The sequence below is a fragment of the Podarcis bocagei genome (assembly GCF_964188305.1).
Source record: "Podarcis bocagei genome assembly, chromosome: 8".
NCBI classification, from domain to species: Eukaryota; Metazoa; Chordata; class Lepidosauria; order Squamata; family Lacertidae; genus Podarcis; species Podarcis bocagei.
The window spans coordinates 4916350-4943387 of NC_138133.1; the positions used below are offsets into that span (position 1 = coordinate 4916350).

The 27038-nt window shown below is 45.3% G+C and overlaps 1 protein-coding gene across 2 annotated transcripts in view; it reads left to right on the top strand.

The window, feature by feature from the left end:
* The window catches only part of SLC4A9 (solute carrier family 4 member 9), a 42478-nt gene extending 17318 nt beyond the window's left edge, over window positions 1-25160 (top strand). The window contains exons 13-22 of one of the 2 annotated variants that reach the window (XM_081206216.1): window positions 758-946; window positions 2752-2865; window positions 7951-8112; window positions 16250-16428; window positions 17150-17222; window positions 18088-18156; window positions 19433-19606; window positions 22209-22364; window positions 23429-23533; window positions 24376-25160. In XM_081206216.1, coding sequence (XP_081062342.1) covers window positions 758-946; window positions 2752-2865; window positions 7951-8112; window positions 16250-16428; window positions 17150-17222; window positions 18088-18156; window positions 19433-19606; window positions 22209-22364; window positions 23429-23482 — 1170 coding nt within the window. In that variant the 3' untranslated portion in view covers window positions 23483-23533; window positions 24376-25160. The remainder of the gene's footprint in view (window positions 1-757; window positions 947-2751; window positions 2866-7950; window positions 8113-16249; window positions 16429-17149; window positions 17223-18087; window positions 18157-19432; window positions 19607-22208; window positions 22365-23428; window positions 23534-24375) is intronic. The other variant, XM_081206217.1, reaches the window with a different exon arrangement.
* Window positions 25161-27038: the final 1878 nt, after the last annotated feature.

Consider the following 27038-nt stretch of genomic DNA (forward strand, 5'->3'; position numbering starts at 1 on the left):
TGGTTTATAGCAATAATGTTCAAGTTAAAAGAAAAGATAGGTTAAAACTAAATGAAATTAAGGGAGAGGACTTGCTGAATAAATATTTTGAAATTGGAATACAGAAAGGGGAGGTAGGAGGAGGTCAGCGAAGTAAGGCATAAGAAAATAAGGGACTGAAATTATACTTGTTCTTTTTTGTCTGTGTTTTGTTTGTTTTTCTTTTGTATATAATTTCTGAAACTTCAATAAATATCTATTTAAAAAAAAGGGAAGCAGGCAGAGGGCTGCCACTGCCACTCCGAATCCCAGTGACCTCCACTTGAGGTGGCTGCCTCACATTGCCTGTTGGTCTGGCCAGCCCTGTCCCTGCTCCGAATCTTTGCCTACAGGGCAGCTGGGGACCAGGGAGAGGGAAGAAAGGTAGAAAGGGATCCTGTGCATACAGACAGTGGCGTAGCGTGGGGGGTGCAGGGGGGGCCGGCCGCACCGGGCGCAACATGGGGGGGCGCTCGTACTTGCAGCTCTCTGCCCCCTGCTAAAATCCATGGGTTAGGGGGCGCAAATTACTTGCCTTGCCACGGGTGCTGACAACCCACGCTACGCCACTGCATACAGAGAGACGTCATCATGATGCTTGAAACTGGGATCAATTCCACAAAACATCCATCCTAGGCAACAGCACATCTTTCCGCCTTGCTCAGGGCTGGGATCCATTACTTTAAGTCAGGCAGTGTATACTTGCTCCTCGGTGAGATTGCTGCTTTCTTCTCCACAGCAGTCGGAGTTTGGGAACTGGTCGCTGCTGACCAAGAAAGAGTGTGTACAACTTGGAGGCCACCTAGTGGGCAACAGCTGCAACTTCGTGCCTGACATCACTTTCATGTCTTACATTCTGTTCCTGGGAACATTCCTCTGCTCTATGGCCTTAAAGAACTTCAAGTCCAGCCGCTATTTCCCCGCAGCTGTGAGTACCTCCCCTCTCTCATCCATTCCCTGGATAAAGGGGTGGGCAGGTGGTTTCAATATGTGCAATTACCAGTGGCATAGTGTGGGGGGTGCAGGGGGGCCGGCCGCACTGGGCGCAACATCTGGGGGTTAGGGTTAGGGGGCGCAAATCCACGGGTTAGGGGGCACAAATCCACGGGTTAGGGGGTGCAAATCCACGGGTTAGGGGGAACAAATTACTTGCCTTGCCCCGGGTGCTGACAACCCACGCTACGCCACTGGCAATTACTACTACACCCTCCAAGTTCTTTCATGTGCCTGGTTTCTTCTACACCAGGAAATCTCCTTACTTCCTTCAGTTGGTGCTTCCCGGTGGGTCCCAGAAGATATTGCCCAGCACTCAGTGAGAAATGAATGCCTCCATCCCTGGGCCACCGAGGCTTTGAGGGGAGGCAGGATTCCCTGCGCTTTCTGTATCTGCAGGCAGATTCTGAACATAGCAGACACCAAGGCCAACTGAATACTCAATAAGCAAAAAGCTCAGCTCTACAATCCAGGACTGTAGAGCAGTTGGTTAGAGCATAGTGCTGATGATTCCAGGGTGGCAGGTTCAATACCCATATGGAACAGCTGCATGTTCCTTCATTGCAGGGGTGGACCAGATGATCCCAGGGCAGTGGCGTAGCGTGGGGGGTGCACGGGGGGCCGGCCGCACCGGGCGCAACATCTGGGGGTTAGGGTTAGGGGGCGCAAATCCACGGGTTAGGGGGCGCAACTCCACGGGTTAGGGGGCGCAAATCCACAGGTTAGGGGGCGCAAATTACTTGCCTTGCCCCGGGTGCTGACAACCCACGCTACGCCACTGTCCCAGGGTCCCTTCCAACTCTACCATTCTATGATTCTAAACAAAATGTTTCAGTGTAAAGTCTGTTTGCTTTGCTCCCCTATCCTCCCACCCTCCCGCCAGCCATCACTTAACTTTTCTTTTTGATGTGCTTGTCCTAGTGGTCCATGGTCCAGAGTGAGGCTTGTTGGTCCCATTGACTGCATTAGATACTTTGGGGAGGCAATGAGGGGTTTTCCCCTTGACGAAGGGCAGCCCACTGTAAGGATTCCTGCTCTCGGATGAGCGTGGGTCGTGTCCCTTGGCAGCTTCTCCGTTTTATTGATCTTCTTTTTTTCTTTACAGCCATTGGGGACCCGGGGGGGAGGGGGGGAGTTGCACAATAAGTGCACAGGCATTACTTGTTTTTAGCATTTATTTTATATTTCATTCTAAGATTTGCATCCCTCATAATAGCACACAAAAAAGAAACTAAAGAAAATAACAGGCCATTGTTGAGAGGATGCAGACCTCTCTCCTCAAAGCAGAGCATGTTTGCTAGATTGCTGCTGCCATCCCTTCCCTCTCTCACCTGCACGTTCTTTGCTTAGTTCCATCTCTCTCTCTCCCTCCCTCTCTCTCTCTCTCCCTCTCTCTCTCTCTCTCTCTCTCTCTCTCTCTCTCTCTCTCCCTCCCTCTCTCTCTCTCTCTCTCTCTCTCTCTCACACACACACACACACACCTCTCTTCCAGAGTCCACCATCCTCTCACACAAACATCTACAGTTATAAAGGAAGTATAATTTCATATCTTGGTTTATAGAAAGGAACACACACTTTTTATCGGAACCTTCCTTATAAGGTGTTTCACTCCTGACTTTTCTGAATTTTATTAAAGTCCAGGGCTTCTTTGGAATGGGAACACTAACCTCAACTCTGCATACTTGTGAGTGTAAACCTTGCTCTGCAAATCTCATGGCAGTTATTTTGTTTGGTTTTTAGCTGCGGAGGCTGGTGGGCGACTTCTCCATCATCCTGGCTATCCTCATATTCTGTGGAATCGATGCAGCCCTTGGACTGGAGACCCCGAAGCTCATTGTGCCCAACAAATTCAAGGTGGGCCTGGCTTGGAGCATGCCAAAGAGCTGCTCTGTTAGGGTGCAGAATAAGTGCAAATGTTGCGTCTGGGGCCATATGTTTCTGTGGAATTTTAAAGGTGTGAGAGGATTACATAAGAAAGAAGTTTAAGTAAAGAATTTCTCTGCATGTAGCACTTTTGATCACCTTTTCCAAGATGGCAGAATGGTAAGGCAGTTCTGCAAAACAAATTCCTTAGGGAGCATTAACGTTTAACTACTTGAAATGTTTTGGATCTTTCGTATACCATCCCCATCTCGGAGTTGAGCAATTCCAGGGGTACAGCAGTTGCCCAGAGTTCTGTTTCCTTAGAATGAAGGTCAGCAGAGACTGTGATGTCTTTGGGGTGTATGGTATTATTTACACATATATACAACCTGAGAATAAGATGGAGGAGCTCACAGCATCAACACCCTTGAAGGTCTCGCTTCTTCATCTGCCACAGCTTTGGCTCCAGCACAGAGCAAGCGTGTGTCGGGTTCCAGCTTCCAGCCTCCTCTGACCCAGCTCGCTGGCTTTTGTTCTCCTCCCTACCAGCTAGGTGAGGGAGGGGGGGAAAGGACCACCCATTTGTTCTATGGCACAAAGTAACACTAGTTGTGGTGCTTAACTAGCTAGCCAAAGTCACTGCCTTAATAAAGTTTGCTCTGATGCATTCTACCCCCACAGATATAGGGCCCCAAGTTGTGGGAAGGGACTCAAGGCATCATCCAGACTGATGTCCCTGCCACCCAGCCCCCACAAACCTGAAGGCTGGGTGATAATGCCAGGTGGGGACTGTAGTTTCATACAGCCTATTCAAAATAAGAATGTCTTGCAATAGCTCTGTTTGGCATCTGCAGTCCGTCTCTGGTCCCTGAGCTCAGCAGAGGTTATTTGGGCATCATCTGTGCCTTCTTGACAGCAGGGGATAAAAAAAAAGATCCGGCAGTGCAGTGCAGTTTCTGGGTCTCTTGTAGCACCAGTACTATTCTTAAAAGGAAGTGGGAAAGGCCACGTCACTGTGTGGGTGTGAATGTCTCATGCTGCGCAATGGGCATACTTTTAATTAGTGTGTATTAACATGAATTAAGTAACACATTGTTGACTGGCTCAGTACAGAAGGCAAAAATGGCAGGAGTCAGAGAAGAACCAGTTTTCTGCACCTGGACAGGATAAAAGTAATGCAACATATTGCTAACATTGGTTAGGAGTTTGTTGTGGAAAATTTGCCCATTTATACCTCTTGGTTCCTTAGGGATTGACTGACTGACCCACCCTCTGTCCCTCTTGGAAGTGTGCCAAGAGGAGTAATAACACACAGCAATTTTGTAATTCTTATAAGCAGCCTGTGAAGAAGGTCAGCAGTACTAGCTCCATGCCACAGATGGAGAACTGAGGCTGAGAGACACGGCTTGCATAAAGTCACCTAGTGACTTAACAGCAAGGTTTGAACCAGGAACTTCCTGGCTCTCAAGTTCAACCACCAAACTATAGTGTCTGTTGGGTATAAAAGGGCACACCTCCTGTCTCTAGGCAGAACCTGGAGAAATTACACGTACCTCAGAAATTCTCCATTGCAGCAGAAGGAGAGGTAGCAGCTGTCCCTGTGTAGCACACTTGCAGTGCTGCCCATTACAGCCACACAGGGGAGGGGGAAATTATGGGACTGGGGAAGAACAGTGAGAGAAGCCATGGGATGCTCCTGGGCTTCCGCAAGCCACCTGAAACGCAGAAGTGGAGCAATGGAAGCTTTTCCTGGCATGGAAATAGAATGGGTGTGATGGCGAATGCAATACCTTCTAAACTCTGCTTTGTCTCCAGCTGCTGTTAAAGGCAAAAGGGCAGGAGCACTGAAATGAAGGAGGTGGCCTGCTGCTAAAGGGGCTCAGGATTATGACTCATGGCTTCTTGAGGCAGCTGCCCCCAAAGGGAGGGATTGCTGTGATGGGAAGGAAGGCCTCTTTCTGACTAGGGTTGGCCCAATACATTTTGGCACCTGAGGCAAGCCACGAAATGCCCAAGCAGGAAAGAAGGGGTGAGTGAAATCAGGAATAAGGGGGGAAAGATCTACAGTCGTACCTTGGAAGTTGAACGGAATCCGTTCTGGAAGTCCATTCAACTTCCAAAACTTTCTTAAGCCAAAGCACTGCTTCTGATTGGCTGCAGGAAACTCCTGCAGCAATTCAGTAGCTGCAGAAACCCCGTCAGACGTTCAGCTTCCAAAAATTGTTTGCAAACCGGAACAGTCACTTCCGGGTTCGTGATGTTCGGGAGCCAAAACGTTTGAGAACTAAGCTGTTTGGAAACCAAGGCACGACTGTATTTTGGGAACAGCGGGGGTGGGGAGGAGACGAGCAGCACTTCTTATTCACCAAGCAGCCGTCCGCCAGATCTGCGGCCCCTGTGGATCGTGCTGCCTGAGGTGGTTGCCTGGCCCTGCCTCTGACAGAACTCACCGTGTACAGGGTGAGTTCAGACAAGCGCTGCTCATTGTGGGCAGCTACACTGATACATAAATCAACAACTCCAAACTGAAGAAGTGCAGGATATCCCCACCGATAAGCCCATGAATCTCCTGTGTTTGGACTACAAATAATAGCCATACTGACTGGCAAACTGAGCATGGATTCAAATTGATTGTCTTGCCTCTCTGTGTGGCATGTTAGTTTATTAAATAAAATACACACTGATTGCACACTGATGCAATCGACTTTCAGGTACTGTAGTTTAGAAGTGCTCTGGGGAGGAAACGACAGCGTTGCAACGTCTTGCACACGTCTCAGCCAATCAGAGCTGTGCACAGCCAGCCACCTTTTAGGTTGCAATTTTTGCAGGGCAGTATCTTCTGTCTTGTTTGGTACTCTACAAATATTTCCTGCACACGGATCAATTATTCATTTATTGCTTCCAACAAATATATATGGCATAGCTTTATAGCCGAGTCTATGTTTACTCAGAAATAAGCTCCAATGATTTAAGTAGGACTTACTCCCAAGTAAGTGTAAATGGAATTGCTGTCTTAGACTCTTTAGCACAAATGCGGGGCAATGTCCTGATGTCTGAAAGATTGCTGACTCCATTCCCACTCCATCCCCACTCCCCAGGGACCCCTGGGAGGGAGAGACACATGTCTCAGGCTTCCGTTGCCTGGATTCTTTGGGGGAGCCCAGGACAGTTAGACGGGTATAAAACTAAGGTGTTCAAGGCCTGCACAGACTACAGGCATCGTAACTGAGCCAAAGCCAAGCAACCCTGCCATGGTTGTTCCCCGGCGGCACTGTGAGCAGGGAAGCAGGAGTTGGCTGGTGGATCAGGGCCAAGCTTGAGCTGCCCTGCTGCAGGCCTGGGTGTGAAGGATTACCGTAACTGAGGCTTTGTGGGGAGCAGCCCTGCCTGCCTCCCAAAGGAGGGGCGTAGGAGGGAGCTCATGGTCTCTCCTCCTAACAGGCAGCCAAGAGGCAGCTTGTGCAATGTGGGTGGAACGCCAGGGCCAAGATCGGGGGCCCCATATACTAGTATTATCCTTATCACTATTAATTCATTTACACTGAGCCCTTTTCCCTGGCAAGGACTCAAGGTGCCTTACAGATAAAATAGGAGCAGCTAAAACTCAAACATTTATAGAATTAAAGCCACACATAAATATAAAAGATTTACAATAAAAAACCCAGTGCAGCACCAGCCTTTTAATTAAAACCAGTCAGTTCCCCAAAGCCTGTTGGACTAAGGAGGTTTTCACCTGCCAGAGGAGGAAGCACAGCAAGGAGGGAGCCAGTCTGGCTTCTCCAGGGAGGGATTTCAGAGTCAGAGAAGCCACCACCAAGGAGGCTGGCTTTGCAGGTGCTTCTGCACTTGGAGTAACCGGCGCCTGACATTTCTCTGCCAGTCTTACGTTAAATGAATTGGGATTCAAGCGGGATCCCTTGGCAGGGACAAGACAGCAATGAGCCCGTTTCAGATGCAGAAGCAGAGCTTCAGATAAGTCTTCTGCCTCAACCAGCACTTGAGGCTGGGACAAATGGCCTTCATCCTGGCGGCCACCCTTAAGCCAGCGGCATCTTCTAGACTACCGGTTTCCGTACTTTTGGGTCCACTTGCCCCTTTGTTCCATAAGCTTATCCCCATAAGCTCCACCTTATAGAAAGCATTATTCGAAATACAGTAGTGGTTTACACAACCCCCTATGGAAGATAATAACAATAAAATTCAAACAGAAACAATTAATTGACATTTATTGAAAACCCAGTTAAAACTATTTAGTTTAATTAAGGCTGGATCTAGGCACATCAAAGAAGCATTTCAGTTAAACGCCTTGTAAACTTTGTGTGAGAAATCAGGTTGGCAAAAATGGAGCTCCACAGCGCCATCTGGTGTCACAGTGTGCATATCCAGCACATATAAAGCTGTTTTTCTTTGCCAATGGAGCTGAGTCCTAATTCAACAAAATGGAAGAACTTGATCCAGCAAATCCAGATGTATAATAATAATAATAATAATAATAATAATAATAATAATAATAATATCTTTATTGTCATTGCCCCCTTCGGGGACGACGAAATTACTTGACTGCTCCATAAAAACACTAATTAAACAATACAGTATAATACAGCAAGGGAGATTAGATGACTTTCTAGTTATTTACATCTCCAGACCCCCTTGCCTCTTAGCACCCACTTAGGTAATTCCACCGCCCCACAAAGGGCAAGACCACACGCTTTGGGAAACACTGCTCTAGACCCCAGTCTAGAGCAAGGCCCAATGTTTTATTTAATTCTTATTTAGAATATATGGAAGATGAATGCATTTATCAAATGGTGGTGGTGGTTTTTCTTTTTAAAAAGTCATCACAGGACCTGTAAAACACTATCAAGATGTAATGAAAACAAGCCCTCTGTAATTTAATCAGCTGGAAAGCCACCCTCTGTGAGTAGCCTTGCAGCCCTGCCTGTGTGCTCAGATGGGAGTGGAGGCACAGAGAGCTTGAGGAGGCAGCTCAACAAATCTGTGGCTGAAATTCTTGCCGCCTGCCCTTGTTCCAGGCTGGGCCCTACTCACTTTTCCCAATCAACCTTTTCTCTACAGCCTACAAACCCTGAGAGAGGCTGGGTTGTGTTTCCGTTTGGAGCAAACTCCTGGTGGATATGCTTGGCATCGTCAGTGCCTGCCATTCTGGTCATCATCCTCATCTTCATGGACCAGCAAATAACAGCTGTCATTCTCAACCGCAAGGAGTATAAGCTTCAGGTCAGTGCTGGGCTGGGGTTCTCTCAGGTATGTGCTGTGATAGATTTTTCCAAAGAAGTAAACAGCCATTGAACATCTGCTTCAAAGCAAATCTGTCCCTGTGACTCACCTCAGAGGTTGCAATGCGCCAGTTCTAGCTGCTGCAGACATCATTCTGGCCTGACGTCAGTTAAAAAAATTGGAAGAAACGGAGGAGACAGATTGAGATTTCTGTCGGCTGCCCATCTCCTAGTTCTGAGTGCTGGATGCACTGAGTGCTGGATATTTCCCTCATCCTACACCTATCAGTCACCCCACAGTCACAAGGTAGCCTGTTACAACTAACAATCTTGTAGTTTTCATGTTTTTTGGTGCATGGAAATTGCTTAACTCTTCTTTTTAAAGCAAAGGTTTGCTCCTGTAGTTTCCTTGTGAAAACGTCTGCTAAATTATATGAACCATTGGAAGTGGAGCACATGCAAAGTTTTTCCCCCCTTCTCACTATTTTAAAGGGTTCTTTCTTCCCCATTCCAGTTATTATTTCTCTTGATAACCTCCTACCTCTTTTATTGTATACTTTTATTGATGCTTCATAATACAAATTAGTATTATGAAGTATCACTCATGACTATCTGGGGCCATGCTGTGTGCTTGACTCTTCCCTCCAGGAACTGTTTATTACCACTGTAGAGCTCTTTTAGATCTTGGCATCAGAGGCTTTAACATGTTCGTCTCTCTGCTGAATTTTATTTATTTTATTAGTAATTAGAATATTCAGGCTTTGTAATGTTGGAATGTGGTTTGACTCTTATCTGGCTTAACTATACCTGAAAACATGCTACCATCTTTCATTACCCATGCTATTATTCCACCTTTAGTCCACCTTATATTTTATGTATGTTCATTCGTACTCCAGTGCCTATATGATAACTCAAATTTGCTAGTGATTTATGTAGATTTCCTCTTTTGCGTGCTTTATTCTGAAGCTAGTATTTCATGCTTGTGGAGAAGGCAATACCTTGAGGCCTTTAAAAATATCGATTTATTCTTTAAAGCCACAAAGCTTTAAAATGTTCTTTTTAAAAAATCAGAATTCTGAATTCTGTGCTGGACTCCAGATTGTGCTGAAAGTCTTGCTTATGCGAAGTCACACACAAAACTGAGAGGCCCTTCAGTTATTGGGAAGAGCCTGGCCATTGTCTTTCAAAACCTGAAGATAGGCAAATGGTCAGGTGCAAAGCCCAGGCGCAAGTTCGCAGGCCTGTTGTATCTCCCTTAGAAATGCTACCCACCCACTCCTGAAGCAGCTGATCTAACATCCTTGGGAGTGGGGGCAGAGTTCCTTCCACACCAGCATGTGTTAATAAAGCAGTGTTTCCCAACCGGTGTTCCGCAGCACACTAGTGTGCCGCGAGATGTTGCCTGGTGTGCCGCGAGATGTTGCCTGGTGTGCCGCGAGATGTTGCCTGGAGGGAGGCGGGCGAGTCCAAAAAAGGTTGGGAAACACTGATTAAGTTTCTCTTTCAAAAAGGAAACGTGGGTTAAAGCGGCGGCGACGCCCCCCACTCACTTTCCTGCTCTGGCTTCCCTAACAGTTTTCCGAGTTGCGTCACTGGATCCAGCCCCCTTTTCCACAGGTGACACGGGGCTGGAGGGAGGGAAAGAGGGCTTTACGTCGCGCACAAAGGCAGCCTCCTAGAAGCGCTCTGGGCCGGCGCCGTTTTGCCGAAGGCGCCGGAGGACCCCCACCCTCAGCTCCTTCAGAAAGGAAGCCCCGCCCCTCGGCTCCCTACGAGGCCAGCCGCTGCACGCACGCGCCGGCTCATCATCGGCTCCGTCTGTTTCCAACCCCCCTGCTCGCCTTCGCGCGAGCTCAGTCGGGTCCCTCAGCCGAAGAAGCGGAGCCTCTCTTTGCCGCCTCTTCCTTCTTCCCCGGGTCTCACTCCGGTTTGGGGCCTCCCCCGCCGCCGCCGGCCACCTCGGCCCCGCCGCCCCCTCCTCCGCCCGCTATCGCCTCCTCCCCCCCCCCACCCCCAAAGCTTGGAGGTTCCCCGGCAAGGGGGAGGGGGAAAATTGAAACTTTCACTTTTGTGCGTCCCTCCCGGCGTGACGCTGCGCGCTGACGTCACGGGGCTGTAATGGTGGTGTGCCTCGAGATTTTTTTCATCAAACAAGTGTGCCTTTGCCCAAAAAAGGTTGGGAAACACTGTAATAAAGAGACACAAGTTGTGTACACACTACCATTTATTCTGTATCCAGTGCGTTCCCACCATTGGTTTGGGAAGCTGTATAATAATAATAATAATAATAATAATAATAATAATAATAATAATAATAATAATAATATTATACCCCACCCTCACCAGCCAAGACCGGGCTCAAGGGGGCTAACACCAGGTATAAAAACAATTGATTAAAATACAACTTAAAAACAAGATTAAAATACAACATTAAAATGCAGGCTCATTTCAGTAGAAATTCAAATCAAAAACTTTTTGGGGATGAAAACATCAAATCTTCAAGGCCAACTATCCAGACTGGTCCTACGTGGGCCAGAAAAAGCCAGGGAAGTCCCCAAAGAGGAGTTCCATCACAGAAGGAGAAAGGAAAAAGGAAACAGGGGAAGGGGATCAAGTTGATTCCAAGCCAAAGGCCAGGCGGAACAATTCTGTCTTACAGGCCCTGCGGAAAGAAATCAGATCCTGCAGGGCCCTGGTCTCATGAGGCAGAGCGTTCCACCAGGCCGGGGCCAGTGTTGAGAAGGCCCTGGCTCTGGTTGAGGCTAATCTGACTTCCTTAGGGCCTGGGAGCTCTAGGGTGTTGCTATTTATGGACCTTAAGGTCCTCTGTGGGGCAGACCAGGAGAGGCGGTCCCGTAGGTACGAGGGTCCTAGGCTGTGAAGGGCTTTAAAGGTCAAAACCAGCACTACACATTACGTCAGCCACAATCCATACCAATCCTGTATCTGTCCAATATATTGTTTAATGAAATACGGCATTCTGTTGTGTCCCACCGCCCCCTCCAACCAGATTCGATCTGCATTGCAAAAAAGAACAGTCTAGCTGTGTTTCCAGGTGTGCACCACCAGTCTCACCCTTCTGTGGAGTAGAGAGCTTAGCAGCCACTCTTCCCACAGCATTCCCTGCTGGGTTAATGGGCTGCAGCTCTATCCATACTCCTCTGTGCGAGCAGAAACTGGTTCCTCTGGTTGGGTTGTCTGAGGGAGTGCCTGGCATTTCTCTGCCGTGCGGCCTCTCGCCCTTGCTGGCGTTTAGCTGGCTCAGACTTCGGCTGTGCGTGCGCCTGTGTTTTGCTTTGTTTACTGCCAGTTTCTTGACGTGGCAGAAGCTCTTCCAGAGGGAGCCAAGGGTTAGGGTTCAATGAATCAGCACACATGGTATCCCAAGCCACATGGGGCCTGAGCCAGACCCTGCACCCATCATGGCTAGACCAAATGGACAGATAGGATTAGCCTGGAAGGCCAACGAAACACTTCTCGTTCAGCTTAATTCTCTTTTCTTGGAGAAACAGCCACTAAGAAACATCCATGGAGATGTAGGAAATGCTTTTCTAAACCTCACATTATGTGCTCAGTGAGACAGTAGGTTTGTTTGCTTAAAACAAGCCATCGAGGGAGAGGGATTATGTTCAAGGGAAAGTTGCTCAAGGATAGTGCTTTAGACCAAGGTTGTAGTAGATGCCCAGCAGCTGGGGGTGGCATGAGAGGTGACAGAGCTTGCACCCCCAAGGGAAGATGGATGGCTGAGCTGGCTGCTGGTGTCTGGCCCTTAAGTCCTTTGCATTGGCAGATACAACAAAGATTCCAAAACGTATGTGTGTCCAACATACATTTTTACTGCAAGAGACAGAAAGCAGTCTTTGGCTCTTGCCATTCACTCTGTTCTCATGGTCAGGATTTCTTTGTTTATTGGTTTATTTTATTTGTCAAATTTAGCTGAGATTCCTGCATTGCAGGGGGGTGGACTAGAATCATAGAATCATAGAATCATAGAGTTGGAAGAGACCACAAGGGCCATCGAGTCCAACCCCCTGCCAAGCAGGAAACACCATCAGAGCACTCCTGACATATGGTTGTCAAGCCTCTGCTTAAAGACCTCCAAAGTAGGAGACTCCACCACACTCCTTGGCAGCAAATTCCACTGTCAAACAGCTCTTACTGTCAGGAAGTTCTTCCTAATGTTTAGGTGGAATCTTAGGTGGCTGACTAGATGACCCTTGACTCCCTTCCAACTCGACGATTCAGTGACCCATCATTCTAACAGCTGGTTGTTCAAGATGGCCAAGAGAAGAGGCTGTAATTCAGTGGTAGAAAATAAGCTTTGCATGCAGAAGATCCCAGGATCTCAATCCCTGACAGCTCCAGATAGGACTGGAATAGACCTCAGCCTAAAACCCTGTGGAGTCAGTGTAGACGCTACTGAACAAGATGAATCTGATCTGATTCCATGTATGGCAGCTCCCTGTGTTGCCTTACTATGGTAAAATATAAAAAGGGCAACCTGGCTTGTGTTATGTAATCCTATACCTGTGGCTATAGGGCAGTAAAGGTAAAGGTAAAGGGACCCCTGACCATTAGGTCCATTCGTGGCCAACTCTGGGGTTGCGGCGCTCATCTCGCTTTATTGGCTAAGGGAGCCGGCACACAGCTTCCGGGTCACGTGGCCAGCATGACTAAGCTGCTTCTGGCGAACCAGAGCAATGCATGGAAACACCATTTACCTTCGCGCTGGAGCGGTACCTATTTATCTACTTGCACTTTGACGTGCTTTCGGACTGCTAGGTTGGCAGGAGCAGGAACCGAGCAACGGGAGCTCACCCCGTCGCAGGGATTCGAACCGCCGAACTTCTGATCGGCAAGTCCTAGGCTCTGTGGTTTAACCCACAGCGCCACCTGCGTCCCATAGGACGGTACATAAAGGTAATAAAGAATAACAATAATAACACTCCAAGGTTGGCTTGAGGTTGTTAGGGAACAGCTGCAATTTCCTTCCATGGTCACCTAGACACGATCCAAGCACCTTTTAGTTTCTTATTCATTCCACAAAGTAAAGTGCCTCTAACTTGTAAAACCTGGGGTGGGGGAAGATGATGTCCAGAAAGAGACAGGAAGATTCTGCTAGTTTCCTTCCTTCCCCCCTCACCCACCCAAAGTCTAAAATGTTTCTCTGGCTACCATGCAACTTCCAAAGGTACAAGAGTCCAGCTGGCACAGAAGACTGGATATCATATTTGTCCTTATTCTCGAACCCCCTCAGTCTCTGATGCTGCTTAATAAAAGCTTTCACCTTCTTATAGTTAACGGGGCTGTTGGATAGGAATTGCACCGCCATCACATGCACATTCTTGTTCACCACAGCATCTGCAATGTCTTTGGTGAGGTTACGTGGGCAGGTATTAACTAGCAACGGCAGGATCTCTTGGTTCATTTCAGTTCTCTTGGTTCCTAATTTTTCCAGTTGTAAATTCAGTTTTCCACGTGTTGAATTAAAAAAAAGAATCCTCATTGATTTTTCTTTAAAAACACACCTATTTATGTAGTTTTGACTAATTGTTCATTTTTTGCAAGCAATTTCTCCTTAATACAATGCAGTTTTGTATGTTACTTCCACTGATATCTTCATTTTTATGCACACTTTTGCCTAATCTATGCATTTTTGTAAAAGATATTTTGGTTGGGGGGGGGAATATTGCAAAATTCAGATGTGTGAATTTGGAAGGATAGCTGTGTTTCAATTTGCATATTGTTTCAGAGAGTGTGAATTTGTTAGATTAGGATAGAAGTACAAACTGAATTGATTTGCTCCTCATCCTGACTCCTCCAACAGCTTATGATCCCTCCTGGTATGCTGAATCATGCAAGTAGCTGTCATGGAGTAAATGGATAACAAACAAAGCCCCCTTTGTGCTATAAAAGTTTTTCTAGACGGCTGACAAGACACTCAAAGCATACCTCATGTCGTTCTTAATAGCTTTGGGTGTATAGGAGCCCTATCCTGATAAGGTGCTGAGGCATGAGTGGTAGAGGACAGTTGTCGTGAATTGGACACTTTCAGACAAGGACATAGAATTCCCAGAATCCACAAGGCCACTTAGGGAGTGTGTTGGCCTCCAACTCTGTTTTGGCCCTCTCTGCTTCTCTGACTCCCAAGGCTGCTGCGAGGCATCTTATATTGCTTATCATGGGGGAAATTGTATTTGCTGCAAGAAATCAAAAGACACCTAAAATGGGAAATAAGAAGCAAGGCTTTACTGTGTATTCTTTTTTAAAAAAAAAAATATTGGTTTTTCACCTTTTATATAAACATAACATACACAAAAAGACAAAGACAAAAACATGTATAGTTTCAGAAAATCCTACTTTCTTAACCTTGTTCCTTGACTTCCCCCCACCCCCCTTCATGCATCCCAATTCCCATGATTGTGTCAGCAAATTATTGTTTCTCCTCTTAACCATCTTAATATTACCTCTTTTATAAAAAAAAATAAGTTTTTTCTAAGTTGGACTCAAATTCCCTTCCATCGATTTCCCATTTTGTCTTGTATAAAAGTCATATTAACTAAACCCGAAAGTCCTGAGTGTTTTTAAAGTTCTATTCTTCCCTCCCTCCCATCCCCGGTTTTCGTCCCTTCCCCAATACATGTCCAAAACAACAGTTCTTAGCCTGGATTCCTCACATCCGAGGCTTTCAAGTCTCTTTCAGTCCCTCTCTGCCGGTCTTGTTGGTAGTCCTTTATGTTGGTCGTCAAATCTCGAAGGAGTTCTGTCCCCATCAAACCAGGTTCACTTCCCGCAAGGGTATTTAAGAACAACTGCTGCAAAAGTTCCACAGGCCATGCATCTTCAGAGTCAGAGTGGAGGTCCCAATCATATTTCTTCTTTATTTTAAGTTCCTGTATTCCATATACTCCAGGGGCCTCCTCCTTCGTCTTTTGCATCTTTCGCAGATTTGTAGTCGATGTAATCCAAAAGTCTCCTTGCTTATACTCCACTGGTGTAAGCTTCTGGTTGGTACTTTCCATTTTTGCTTTCTCTTTTCCTTGTTTAGTCTCCTCCACTTCTTGAGATATCATTTCCGATTCAGCTGCAGATTCTTTCTCATTCAGGTCCTCAATACATTCAGCAGAGCTGCTTATTCCAGAGGTCAAGGTCATGAGTTGTTTATTCATAGCCAGACTCTGCTCTTGTAAGATTCCCACCAAATAAAACGTTCTTTCAATTTCCACTAGTAACTTTCCATCCACAGCCATTGTATTGTCACAGAATTCCCCCTAGAGGGAATCTGGCTACTTAGTAATCTTTCTCCAACAAACCTCTGACTTGTTATTGTTACTTTGTTTCCAACGATTTTAGTTCAATTGTAACTCATTTTAATCCAAAGGGATCTTAGATAACAATTTTTCAGCTTTAAACTGTCCGTTTGACAGCTTTGACAGCTGTCAAACTCCGTATTCCTCTTCCACAAGCTCAAAACACAGGACGCTCCCGGGCCCGGGAGGGGGGGTTGTATACAACAGAAAGAAAACTTTTAAAATTCCACTCTTTCACTCCAGCACAAAATTTCTTTTTGCCAAATCTTGGAAGTTAATGTCTTTTTTAACTCACCCCACAAAGGGTAGGCTCTCCAGCTTAGTTCTTCTATTGTTGCTTTAGATCGTCTGCAAAAGGGGGGGTGCGGACTTCCCTTTAACACACACCCCGGTCGTACCGAATTCACAGGTAGCTATTTTAAAGTCCCAATTCCACTTTACTCACGGGTTGTTTCTTTTCCAGCCGAATTCAGGGAAAAAAGTCAGCGCTCTTCAGCCATGGCACGCGGCTTCGCTCCACTGGAGTAGCGGTCTACTCCCAGCACCACGCCGCTCTCCGTACCCTTTCCGAAGCCTTTAAAAAGGCTCTTCGTGGGTCAGAGGGGGCGTTTAAGGTGCCCACCGAGTCACCAGGTCCGCAGGCATCCGCGCCTGCAGTTTTTGAGGGTCCCCGCGATGCCGTCGCGGCAAGACCCGTCTCCAGCGGAGCCGATTCCCTCCGGAGCTCGGAGGGAATCCGCCATTAGCTGTTCGCGCTAACCCGGAAGTCCTTTACTGTGTATTCTTCAGCCTGAGTCTCCCGATACTAACATGGCTGTCCTGTTGCAGAAAGGGGCAGGATTTCACCTGGATTTCTTCTGCGTTTCCCTGCTGATGATCTTTACCTCCATACTGGGTTTGCCCTGGTATGTGTCGGCCACAGTCATTTCTTTGGCCCACATGGACAGCCTTAAGAAGGAGAGCACCACTTGCGCTCCAGGGGAGCAGCCAAAGTTCCTTGGAATCAGGTATGGTGCATTATGCGTCTTTATTCCACAGCTGTCGCTTGAGGCTCGGGAGGCCTTGGTGGCGCAGAGTGCTTTTAATAATAATAATAATAATAAATTTTATTTATACCCTGCCCTCCCTGCCAGAGCCGGGCTCAGGGCGGCTAACACCAAATCACAGTAAAAATATAATAGGGAGGAAAGAGGAGGGGGGAGGGGAAAAAATTAAAATACAGGTTAAAATGCAGCCTCATTTTAAAGTAGCTGATAAATCAAGACCCTAAGGGGAGGGAAACATAAGGGTCAGACGGAGTCCAAACCAAAGGCCAGGCGGAACAGCTCTGTCTTACAGGGCTTGCGGAAAGATGTCAAGTCCCGCAGGGCCCTAGTCTCTTGTGACAGAGAGTTCCACTACATCGGGGCCAGGGCTGAAAAGGCCCTGGCCCTAGTTGAAATCAATCTAACCTCCTTGAGGCTTGGGACCTCTAAAGTGTTGTTATTTGTGGACCTTAAGGTCCTCCGTGGGGCATACCAGGAGAGGCGGTCCCGTAGGTACGTGGGTCCTAGGCCGTATCATTTTCCATCTGCATTGGCTGGTGGCCCAGCTACGCCCCTCACTGGACACAGATGGCCTGTCTTCTGTTGTCTATGCTCTGGCGACCTTTAGGTTAGATTACTGTAACAAGTTATATGTGGAGCTGCCTCTGAAGATGGTTGAAATATAAAGTGCTTTTCCTTGCAGGGAGCAAAGGGTGACAGGTCTGATGGTCTTCATCCTAACAGGGTTGTCTGTGTTTTTGGCACCTGTACTCAAGGTAAGAAAAGCCTTTAATTGCTTGTAAGTTGCAAGTGCTTCTCTTCTCCCTTCTCTGTTAGATACTTGCTAATAGTGGCTAATGATGGTTCTAGACATGGTTTGATTACAAAACATTAAACTTGCCTGCTGTCAAGTACTCTTACAGTTGCTGCAGACTCTAAATCGGCAAGACTGCCAAAATTGCCTGTAATATACAATTATTAGAAGTTCAGGAGTTCTGCCCTTCTTTGCATCTAATCATTCTTTTTTTTTATAAGATATTTATTAAAATTTTTAAGATATTACAGTAAAAATGAAAAAAACAAGAAAAAATACAAAATAAAAACAGTTAAAAACACCTTAATTTTCCGTTGCATATTTTTCTTACACTTATTTCCCCGAACCTCCTCATACCTCCCTTTTTTGTATTCCACTTCAATTTGTTAGTTCAGCAAATCCTTGCCATTAAGCTTTTACCCATTTATAAACCATTTTTTTCATGCCTCTTAAAGCATTGCAGCTGGAAACCACTTAATTTCTATCCAACATCATTCTAACATTCATTAATTTTACAATATTTCTGTAAAGAGTCTTTGAATTTCTTCCAATCTTCTTTCACCGACTCTTCTCCCTGGTCTCGGATTCTGCCAGTCATTTCTGCCAATTCCATGTAGTCCATCACCTTCATCTGCCATTCTTCCTGAGTGGGTAGATCTTGTGTCTTCCAATACTTTGCAATGAGTATTTTTTTTTATGTATGCTACAACAGCAGCAAGAATACTCATTGCATCTAATCATTCTTAAGGTCTCGTGGACAGGTAATGTTTTCTAGAATTCAGTCTTTGCGTAGTCATGCTTATATTTTGGATTTGATTTCCCCTCAGTTTATCCCAATGCCTGTGCTGTACGGCATCTTCCTCTACATGGGTGTGTCTGCACTCAGCAGCATTCAGGTGAGTGCAGAACAGCAGGGGAAGTATATTTGGATTGTGGGGAAGGAGGTGCTCTGACCGATTTCTAGCTCCCTCAGTAGGGCAGCTATTGAAGACTGTGCAAGATGGAAGGCGGTGTCAATGTGAGTTGCGTTTGGCCAGAACAGGGTTCCCCAAACTTCTGGGTTCACTGAGACCTTGATGAGCTATTGCAGTACAGGACCCCCCCAAAAAAAAATCTTAGGGGTGTAAATGAAATAAAGTATTTTGATTTTTACTTGTGATGCCGTTGCTTATTTTGTGACTGGAGATGAGAGAAAAAAATGGAGGGAGGGTTTGCTCCTCCTTCCACCTATAAAATAGGCTTTAAAAATGGACTTGAGAACTTCTTAACATTGCAGCCTTGTGGAGCAACAAGGAGGGGTCCTGAGGAAGGGAAGGGGTGACGGCAGCTTTTCCAAAAGCTCCTCCATGTTTCTCCAAAGGCAGCTTGTTTATATATCTTTGGGGGAGGGAAAGAGTCATGTTAGAATTGTGTTTGTTTGTGTGTGTGTGTGTGTGTGTACACATACACAGTATGTATGTATGTATGTATGTATGTATGTATGTATATGAATGTCTGCACCAATATGCAATATTTTAGTGTTAAAGGAGCATGGTCTGGGAATACGGCATTGTGGAAACATGTGGTTTCCATTGTATGGTTTTTTAAAACACATTTTATCATTAATTAGGTGATGGAGAAGCATATATGCAGTGGTTTTTTTTTAAAGGGGGAGGGGCTATAGCCCATCTGAAGCATAAGGGGCAGGGAATGACCAATGGCTTAGCCAGCATTTCATTCCCTGGAAGACAGATCTGTCATTTCTGGGAGGAAGCCGGGCTTGTGACGCAGCTGAGGGATCTGCTCTGACCTTTATTCTTGTGTTATCTTTGTCATCACATTAAAACACATAGGAATCCCCAAAAGAGTGCCTCTAATCCAGGGGCTGTAGGCAGAATAGAATAGTATAATTTACAATGATTCACATATATTATCTCAGTGATTCTTACAACAGCCTTGTAAGGGAGGCTAGTATCATCCCCATAGATCAGATATAAGGGTTTGCCTAATGATACTACTAAATATGGTTGAGTTAGGATCTGAACCAAGTGCTTCCCAGCTCATTCTTAACCAATACACTATGCCTACTTTAGTAAAACTAACATTTTCAGTGAACTGGAGTTCCCCTAAGGACTATTTGGTGCCTGCCGGAAGGTTCTCCACATCATGTCTCTTGCTTTCCTCTACTCTCAGCTCACAGACAGACTCCAGCTCTTGCTCATGCCTGCCAAACACCAGCCGGACTTCATTTACCTCCGTCATGTTCCTCTACGCCAAGTGCATCTCTTCACCTTCATCCAGGTGCTCTGCCTGGCTGTTTTGTGGATCATTAAATCGACGGCAGCTGCCATAATCTTCCCATTAATAGTAAGAGTCTTTAGGGCAGGGATGAGTTTCTTCTGGTTGCTCCACCTGTGGATTCAGTGAGAGAATTTGCCCAACTACTTTCTCTCCTGGCTTTTGCTATATATTGAACTCCTTTATTATCCACTCTAGCGCAGTGTGAATTTTACCTTCCCACTCCAGGACTTTCTAGCCCTCGATTCCTCCTGATGACACCTGACTAGAGAGAAAGTGCATTTGCCCAAAATGATCTCTTAAAAATTCTCCCTTACAAATGCTGGTTTCTGCTATTTGCCGAATATTTACCAAATATTATTTGACTGTTTTATAACCCATGTCAGTATTCTACTTCCACAGATATTTTATATTGGTATTTATAAAAGTAATATTTCATTATTGGAGCTTCAATAGGCCTTGATAGCTGTCGTATGGTGGCTACATTTGTGTTTCGCTTTTTAATCAGAAAAAAACACTTTGCTGCCACTTCGGGCACTGTCTTGGCTGCCCTTAGTAGCCCAGTGGCATTCCCTTAACATTTGGGGCAGAATGTCCATGGGAATGATGCCAAGCCAGGAGCATTCTCTACCAAATTTCAGAGAAAACAGAGCAGTCAAGTCATTGCTTCAAATCCTCACAAAAATTCTTCAACATTTTAGTGCACATTCTCCTTATAAACACATTTTGCATGGTTTTGACTTGCATACACATTTTTGCAGGCAATTTCTCCTGACACAATGCATTTTTGGGTGCTATTTTCAACAATTTGTTCATTTTTATGCACTCCTTTCCCCCATCTATGTGTTTTTGTAAACATTGTTTGGTTAGAGAACTGCATTGTGAAATTCAGAGAAGTGTGACTTTTGAAGGGTGGTTGTGTGTCAGGCCTCGTTCGCACTTTCGCTTGACCGGTGCCTCAAGAGAACCGGCCCAAGAGTTTTTCCATTTGCCCTGCTGAAAAACCTCTCTTTACTGCTGAATTGGAGCAAAGGTCAACCTGCAGAAAATTTGACTGACATTTGCCCTGATTCAGCGGTAAGGAGGAAAGCAGCACAAGTGTAGATGAACCCTCAGTCCATGTATTGATTTGGTAAATGCAAATGTCATAAATTTGGTTTTAAATGTTAAGTGAATTGCATTTCTTCACCATCCCTAGAAGGTAGCATTTTTTTAAGGCACAAAAGCGGGGGGGGGGGGAGAGAGACCTTAGCGGCTTTATATTTCAGGATAAGCCTACCTCTGCCTAAAAGTACCACGGAAAGTACCACAAACTGTTGAGCCCCAGCACCATTCTCTGTGTTGCTACCCAACCTGTTGACCAGGAATGACATCTTGGCTTTATCTTTAGTTCCTCCCTCTTCCTTTCTCCATATATCCAATCTGTTGCCAAGCCAGGCCATTTCTCACTATACAGCATTGCAAAATGTTCTCTGCCCTGTTGGCTAAACTGGTTTCTGCTCCAGTTATCTCCTGCTTTGACTAATGCAACCATCTTTGACTAATGACATTCTGCCCTCTCACTGAGATCCAAAACTCTACTGCCAGGGTAATTCCTCTCTCTCATTGCTCTGATCATGTGATTCCTTCCCTCAGATCCCTATTTCAGCTTCTAATCCTTTTCATGTCTAGCACAAACTCATTATTCTTACTTTGTTGAAGTTTTCCAACTCTACGTTTTTGCCCTCGTTTCCTGTTATCTCCCTGCTGTTGCCTTTTCTCCCCCAACACCTCATGCTCAGCCACCCAAAGGTCTCCTCTCTCTTAGGTGACCCTGCCATTCTTCCTAGATGCCCCCCATGACTTGCATTCCCCCTCAAGACACTTGAATGGTGTTGCCTTTTTTCTTCCAGTTTTTTCTCAAGCCCTGCCCCCGTACATGATGCAGCTTTTAGCAAAACCCCCTTATCCCTCATCCCCAAATAAAACTTAAATATGCATAACTGTGCCCTTTTCTCTTTCTTTCTTTCTTTCTTTCTTTCTTTCTTTCTTTCTTTCTTTCTTTTACTTTCTTTCTTTCTCTTTCTTTCTGTTATGTACTGAGTTGAATAGGATCCAAACTGCAGCAGTCTGATTGGTCCTAGAACAATAGGATCCAAATTGCAGCAGTCTGATTGGTCCTAGAACAATAGGATTCAGAATGCAGCAGTCTGATTGGTCCAAGAACAATGCAGTAGTATGATTGGTTGGCAGGAACCACCCAATCATGCTCCAGATATAAGTGAATCCACAACCTGATTGGCTTACAGTAGAATTCCAGAACTAACCAATCATGTGCAGCCCATTGTGTAAATAATGTATATAAAGCAGATACTTTGAGGGGACATCCATTCATTCCTCCTCACCACTATGAGCTGAATAAAGAGCATGAAATCACTTTGCGACTCTGAGTATATTTCTCTTTCTTTCTTTCTTTCTTTCTTTCTTTCTTTCTTTCTTTCTTTCTTTCCTCACCCCCCATTCTCTTTTTATTGTCTCTCCAATTGTCAAAATAGATATTGCATGCTCCTTGTGGGCAGGGACCTATCATGTTGCTTTGATAACTCCGCTATGTCCCACATGCATTGATAGTGCTATGTGAGTCATTAATAATCATAATAAAACTTTGTGTGGTGATGTTCTGGTCTTCTAGCTGCTGGCTCTAGTGGGTATACGGAAGGGAATGGAGTACATCTTCTCTTTACATCACCTGGCTTGGCTGGATGACATCATGCCAGAAAAGGACAGGAAGGAAGAAGAAGAAAAGCTGAAGAGGAAGCAAGATCAGGACGAGAGTGACAATGAGGATGTAAGCAAGCAGCACTAAAATTATGGGGGTAGAGGAGGTTGGGGATGGGGCTCAAGCGGCTGGAAATTACACCCCCCCCCCAATCTCAACATGCCAATATGATGGAGCAAGGAAGGAAGTAAACCAATGTAACCATCTTATGTGCCGTGAGGGGCTGATGAAACCACCGTGTGGCTGGTTCAGAACTCTTCGTGAGTACCAGTCTCTTTTTCATTATTAAGTCCATTTATAAAGAGGGTAAATACATCATCAGACCACTTCAAAGAATGGAACAAGTCAATCAAGTATGTTGATGCTTCAGTTTTGAGTAGTGTCAGGCTGCCTGACTCTGTGCTTTGGTATTGGTGGGCACAAAACTGAAGGTACCGTATTTTTCGCTTTATAGGACGCACTTTTTCCCCTCCAAAAAATGAAGGGGAAATCAGGGTGCGTCCTATGGGGCTGAAGCCTGGAGAGCGAGGGGGGTCGGTGCGAGGGGGGTCGGTGCTCTTTATTCTTCTGGATCCTTCCTTACTCAGATCCTAGTGTTGCCTCACTCTTCACCAGTAATTGTAGTCTAGGGGCCAAGTGGTACCCGTGTAATAATCCAGCCCATTTTGGCCATTCGGAGGGTTGTGCCAACTTGGGAGCAAGAAAGAGTGAGCTTTAAAGTCCACCTCCCTGGCGTTAGTCAGCAATCCACAGGAATGTTTTGAGTTTGCAGCCGAGCTTTCCTTGCAGTTTTGCCATCTAAGGCCACAAAGCTGATATTCCAGACAGGGTGCGTGGTTTTTGCAAATCATATTTCTCAGGAGAAGAGTTGGCATCTCTTTCCATGGACCTAGATTAGAAGCTTCCTGCTGGGAAAAATGTGGGGCTTGGAGTAGAAAGGTCTGGGGGTGCCAATCTGCAGGTGGACCTTGCTCTTGAGACCCACTGAGAACCTGGGTCTCCTTCACCCATTCTCTCTCCTGTCACTTCACCCTTTGGAAGTGGCTTTTCAGAGGCAGGGAAAACCAAAAACATGTTTGTGTGCTACCCTTGTCTGTCACTTTATTAACTCCTTGGCCTTTGTTCTTTTTTAGTCTGAACTTATGTACCAAGAAAAAGGACCAGAAATCAACATCTCTGTGAACTGAACAGACTGAGACTCACCAGCGGACAAGGCAAAAGATGACCATGTGTGATATGTAAGAATGGGCCTCCTTTAGGAGTTAGGGCCCACAGGAAATATTTGCCAAATCACAGAATAAATGCTAAGAGAGAAAGCTTAAGGGATAATAATAATAATAGGATGTCCCAATTTTCATTGGAGAAATGTTGGAGGGTATGAGAAATACATGTACACATGCCCAGAACAGAAAAGGCTGTGGAGGGCAAAGGGAGGAGGGATGAAAAAAACTCTTCCAAATACATTCCATCAGTCTCTGCCCAGCGCTATGGATGTAAGTGGCAGGATAGCAATAAATACCCATTACTATAAAAGAGGGAATGCATGGAAGCTAACACACCAAACATCCATACAGAGAGAACTTGGGTCTGAATTTGTGTTAGGAGGCTCACACCTGGAAGTATCTGTTTTCTTCTTCTTCTTTTTAATGGCAGCACTTCTTCACGTACATTGAGAGAAGGGCTAAATCTGCTCTCTGTACAGGTAAACCCAATGTTTAGAGGGGAGGAACTTTCCTCAAATATGTTTTTAATTGTAGCCCCTTTCCTTTGTCCTAGAGCAGGGGTGTCCAAACCAAAGGGCCGATCAAAGTTGTTGTTGACCTTTTTTTAGGATTGCAGTTGTTGAGCTTTTTTTTTAAGGATTTTACCCTAGGAGATAAACTTCCACAGGGGCCAGATTAAACTGACTGACGGGCCAAATTAGGGCCCCAAAACAGACTTTGGACATGCCTGTCCTAGAGAATGAAATGTGACCTTTTGAGAAGCAAGGCCCTTCCTTGATTTGGAGTGGGCTGCAGAACAAGAATAGCCATAATTGTGTGAGAGACAAAGACTGTCACAATGCTCTTCTCATTTGCAGACAACCCCATAAGCTGTTTCCTGTAAGCAGTCTCAGAGGAAGGAGACAGCCTGCACTTAGAAGACGAGCTCTGATACTCTGCAGAATATGGCTGATGTGTGATGGGTCTCACAGGAAGAGGAAAGCAAAGCATTTGATATAATTAAAGTATAAGGTGGGGCGGGGGGGGGATGCATAGGCAATCTTTCTGTCCATCGCTCTCACATGCATGTTGCTGTTCTGAACAGACCATATTGGAATGTTCCTTGTTCCACTTTGCTACCATGTTGTCTAGAAAGTCAGCATGTGTGAATTCACTAGGGATGGAAGGATCTCTCAGTTTCTCATTTTTCTAAGCTTAAATTTGCATTTTAAAAATCCTCAGGAAAATTCACCAGAATTTTACAGCAGTGTGAATTTCTTTTCAAACACATTTTTATGAGATTTTGACTAGTGTACACATTTTTGCAAGCAGTCCCTCCTAATCTAATGCATTTTATATGTTATTTTCACTAATACGTACATTTTTATACACAATTTCTCCTATTGTATACCTTTTGATAAACACAGTTTGTAAAATTTGGATAAGTGCGAATTCCAAAGGATAGCTGTTTCAGTTCATGTATTGTTTCAAGAAGTGTGAAATCGTTATATTTGCCTTTAAATATGAACTGGATTGCATCCTTCCCCCAATCCCCAGGCGTCAACTGATGTATTTATTTATGAAACTATTGACATTCCTGTGCAACTTACGCTTCATTTTAAAGGCTCTCTAGTTATGCTAAATAAAATATACTAAAAAGGTCTTTGCTGCTGCATTCATTTATTTATTAGGGATAAATGTTGGACCAGTTTTTATCACTTACAATAGTTTATATGCAAGCCTTCTAAGGGAGCGGTTGTCTATCTGGAGCTTTGGAGGCTGTGATCAATACGCTGAGGATGACACACCCTGCTCTCTATTTCTTCAGCTAAGCCACCAGGACTTATCTTGAAGATGGTTTGGAAGCTGCAAGTAGTTCAGAATGCTGCTGCTACTGTTTGCCTAGTCATGAGCTTATGCAAGTGAGAACGTCTAGAACCCTGGTTTCCAATATATGTACAGAGTCTCTGCACTACAGTCAGTCTTCACATGGGTTCCGTAACACCTGAAGAGGGCTAGAGGCTTTTTGTCCTTCACAAAGAGATCTACGTTTTGTCAGGATTCATGCACCAAGTGACTACAAAAGCCCCAAATCAGAATTTTTAACATAAACATCTTTATGCATTTATGGGCTAAAGGAGGTGTCACAAAACTCTGTCTCCTCAACTTTAATTTGCAGTTTCCCATTATATCCCGGTGGGTTGTTTCACAGCACCTTAAGTACTTGTCTATAATCCGATGGAAGTAGAATTAAAATGGAGCTTCCAAATATCACTCAGTATGGCAATGTATTATCCAGCAACATCTTTCTCTGTAGTCAATATTACGGTAATTTTAAAGGTTTACTCTCAAGTAAATTCCCTTTCCCAATAAGGTTTGCAGGTCCTGCCTGTTTTGTTGCTTCCTCTTGAGCACGGCTAAAGGGTTAATGATGAACTACTGTTTAATTGCCCCTTGAATGCCTTTTCTTTGAACATTCCAACTTTTTATTGAATTTTAGTGTTACCCACAGAAACATGTAGAAGCAGAAAAAGCAGGTACATAACCGAAAAAGAAAACGTAATACAGAGTTGCAGAATGAAATAAAAACAGCAAACCAGTATACCAAATTTCAATCCTACTTCACTAAATATCAGGTGGTATTTAAATACCTCAACCATGATGAAGAATGAGAAGCTGGAGGGGTATGGGGAAACCCCTTGCTGCCAACAACTGGAGATTGATAATAAAGTGGGGAATCACTTGGCCTCAGAAAGGGTTGCTAATGCTGTGAAGCTTAGTGTATCAGCAGCAGCAGCAGCAACGTAGTGTACACAAGAGGCTGCTGAATCCATCAATGGCCCATCTAGTCCAGCGTTCTGTTCTTGAAGCCGGCAAGCAAGACCTGAGCCAGTGGCACTCTCTCTACCTGGGATTCTGAGCAACTGGCCTTCAGAAGCATGCTGCCTACAACAGTAGAGGAAAAACATAAGTCTTCATGGCTACCAGCCATGAACAGCCTTGCCCTTCCTGAATTATCTAGTCCTCTAATAAAGCCATCCAGTTTGGTGGCCATCTCTGCCTCTTGGCACCACAGCCTTCTTTCTGAGGTGAGGCAACCAGAACTGTGCACAATACTCCCAAGTGGAGCCATGTCGTAAATTTGTCTAATGGCATTATGAGTTTGGGGAATATGGGGTGTCAGGGGAGGGTTAGTACCTCTGGTGGGGGACATGACATGCTTCTTCTGGGGGTGTTTTTCCACCATTGGTCCCCACACTGCACTCAGCTCTCACCTGTGAGAAGATCTCAGCAGCCACACACCAGCAACAGCTTCAACTGACTGGCTAAACCAGGTTAAGATGGGTCTCTTCCTGATGTTTAGTTGGAATCTCCTTTCTTATTATTTGAATCCATTGGTTCAGGTCCTACCCTCCAGAGCAGAAGCTTGTTTCATCTTCCATGTGACAACCCTTTAGATATTTGAAGAAGGCTATATCTCGTCTGTCTTCTCCAGGCTAAACATACTCAACTCCCTCAACTGTTCCTCATAAGGCTTGGT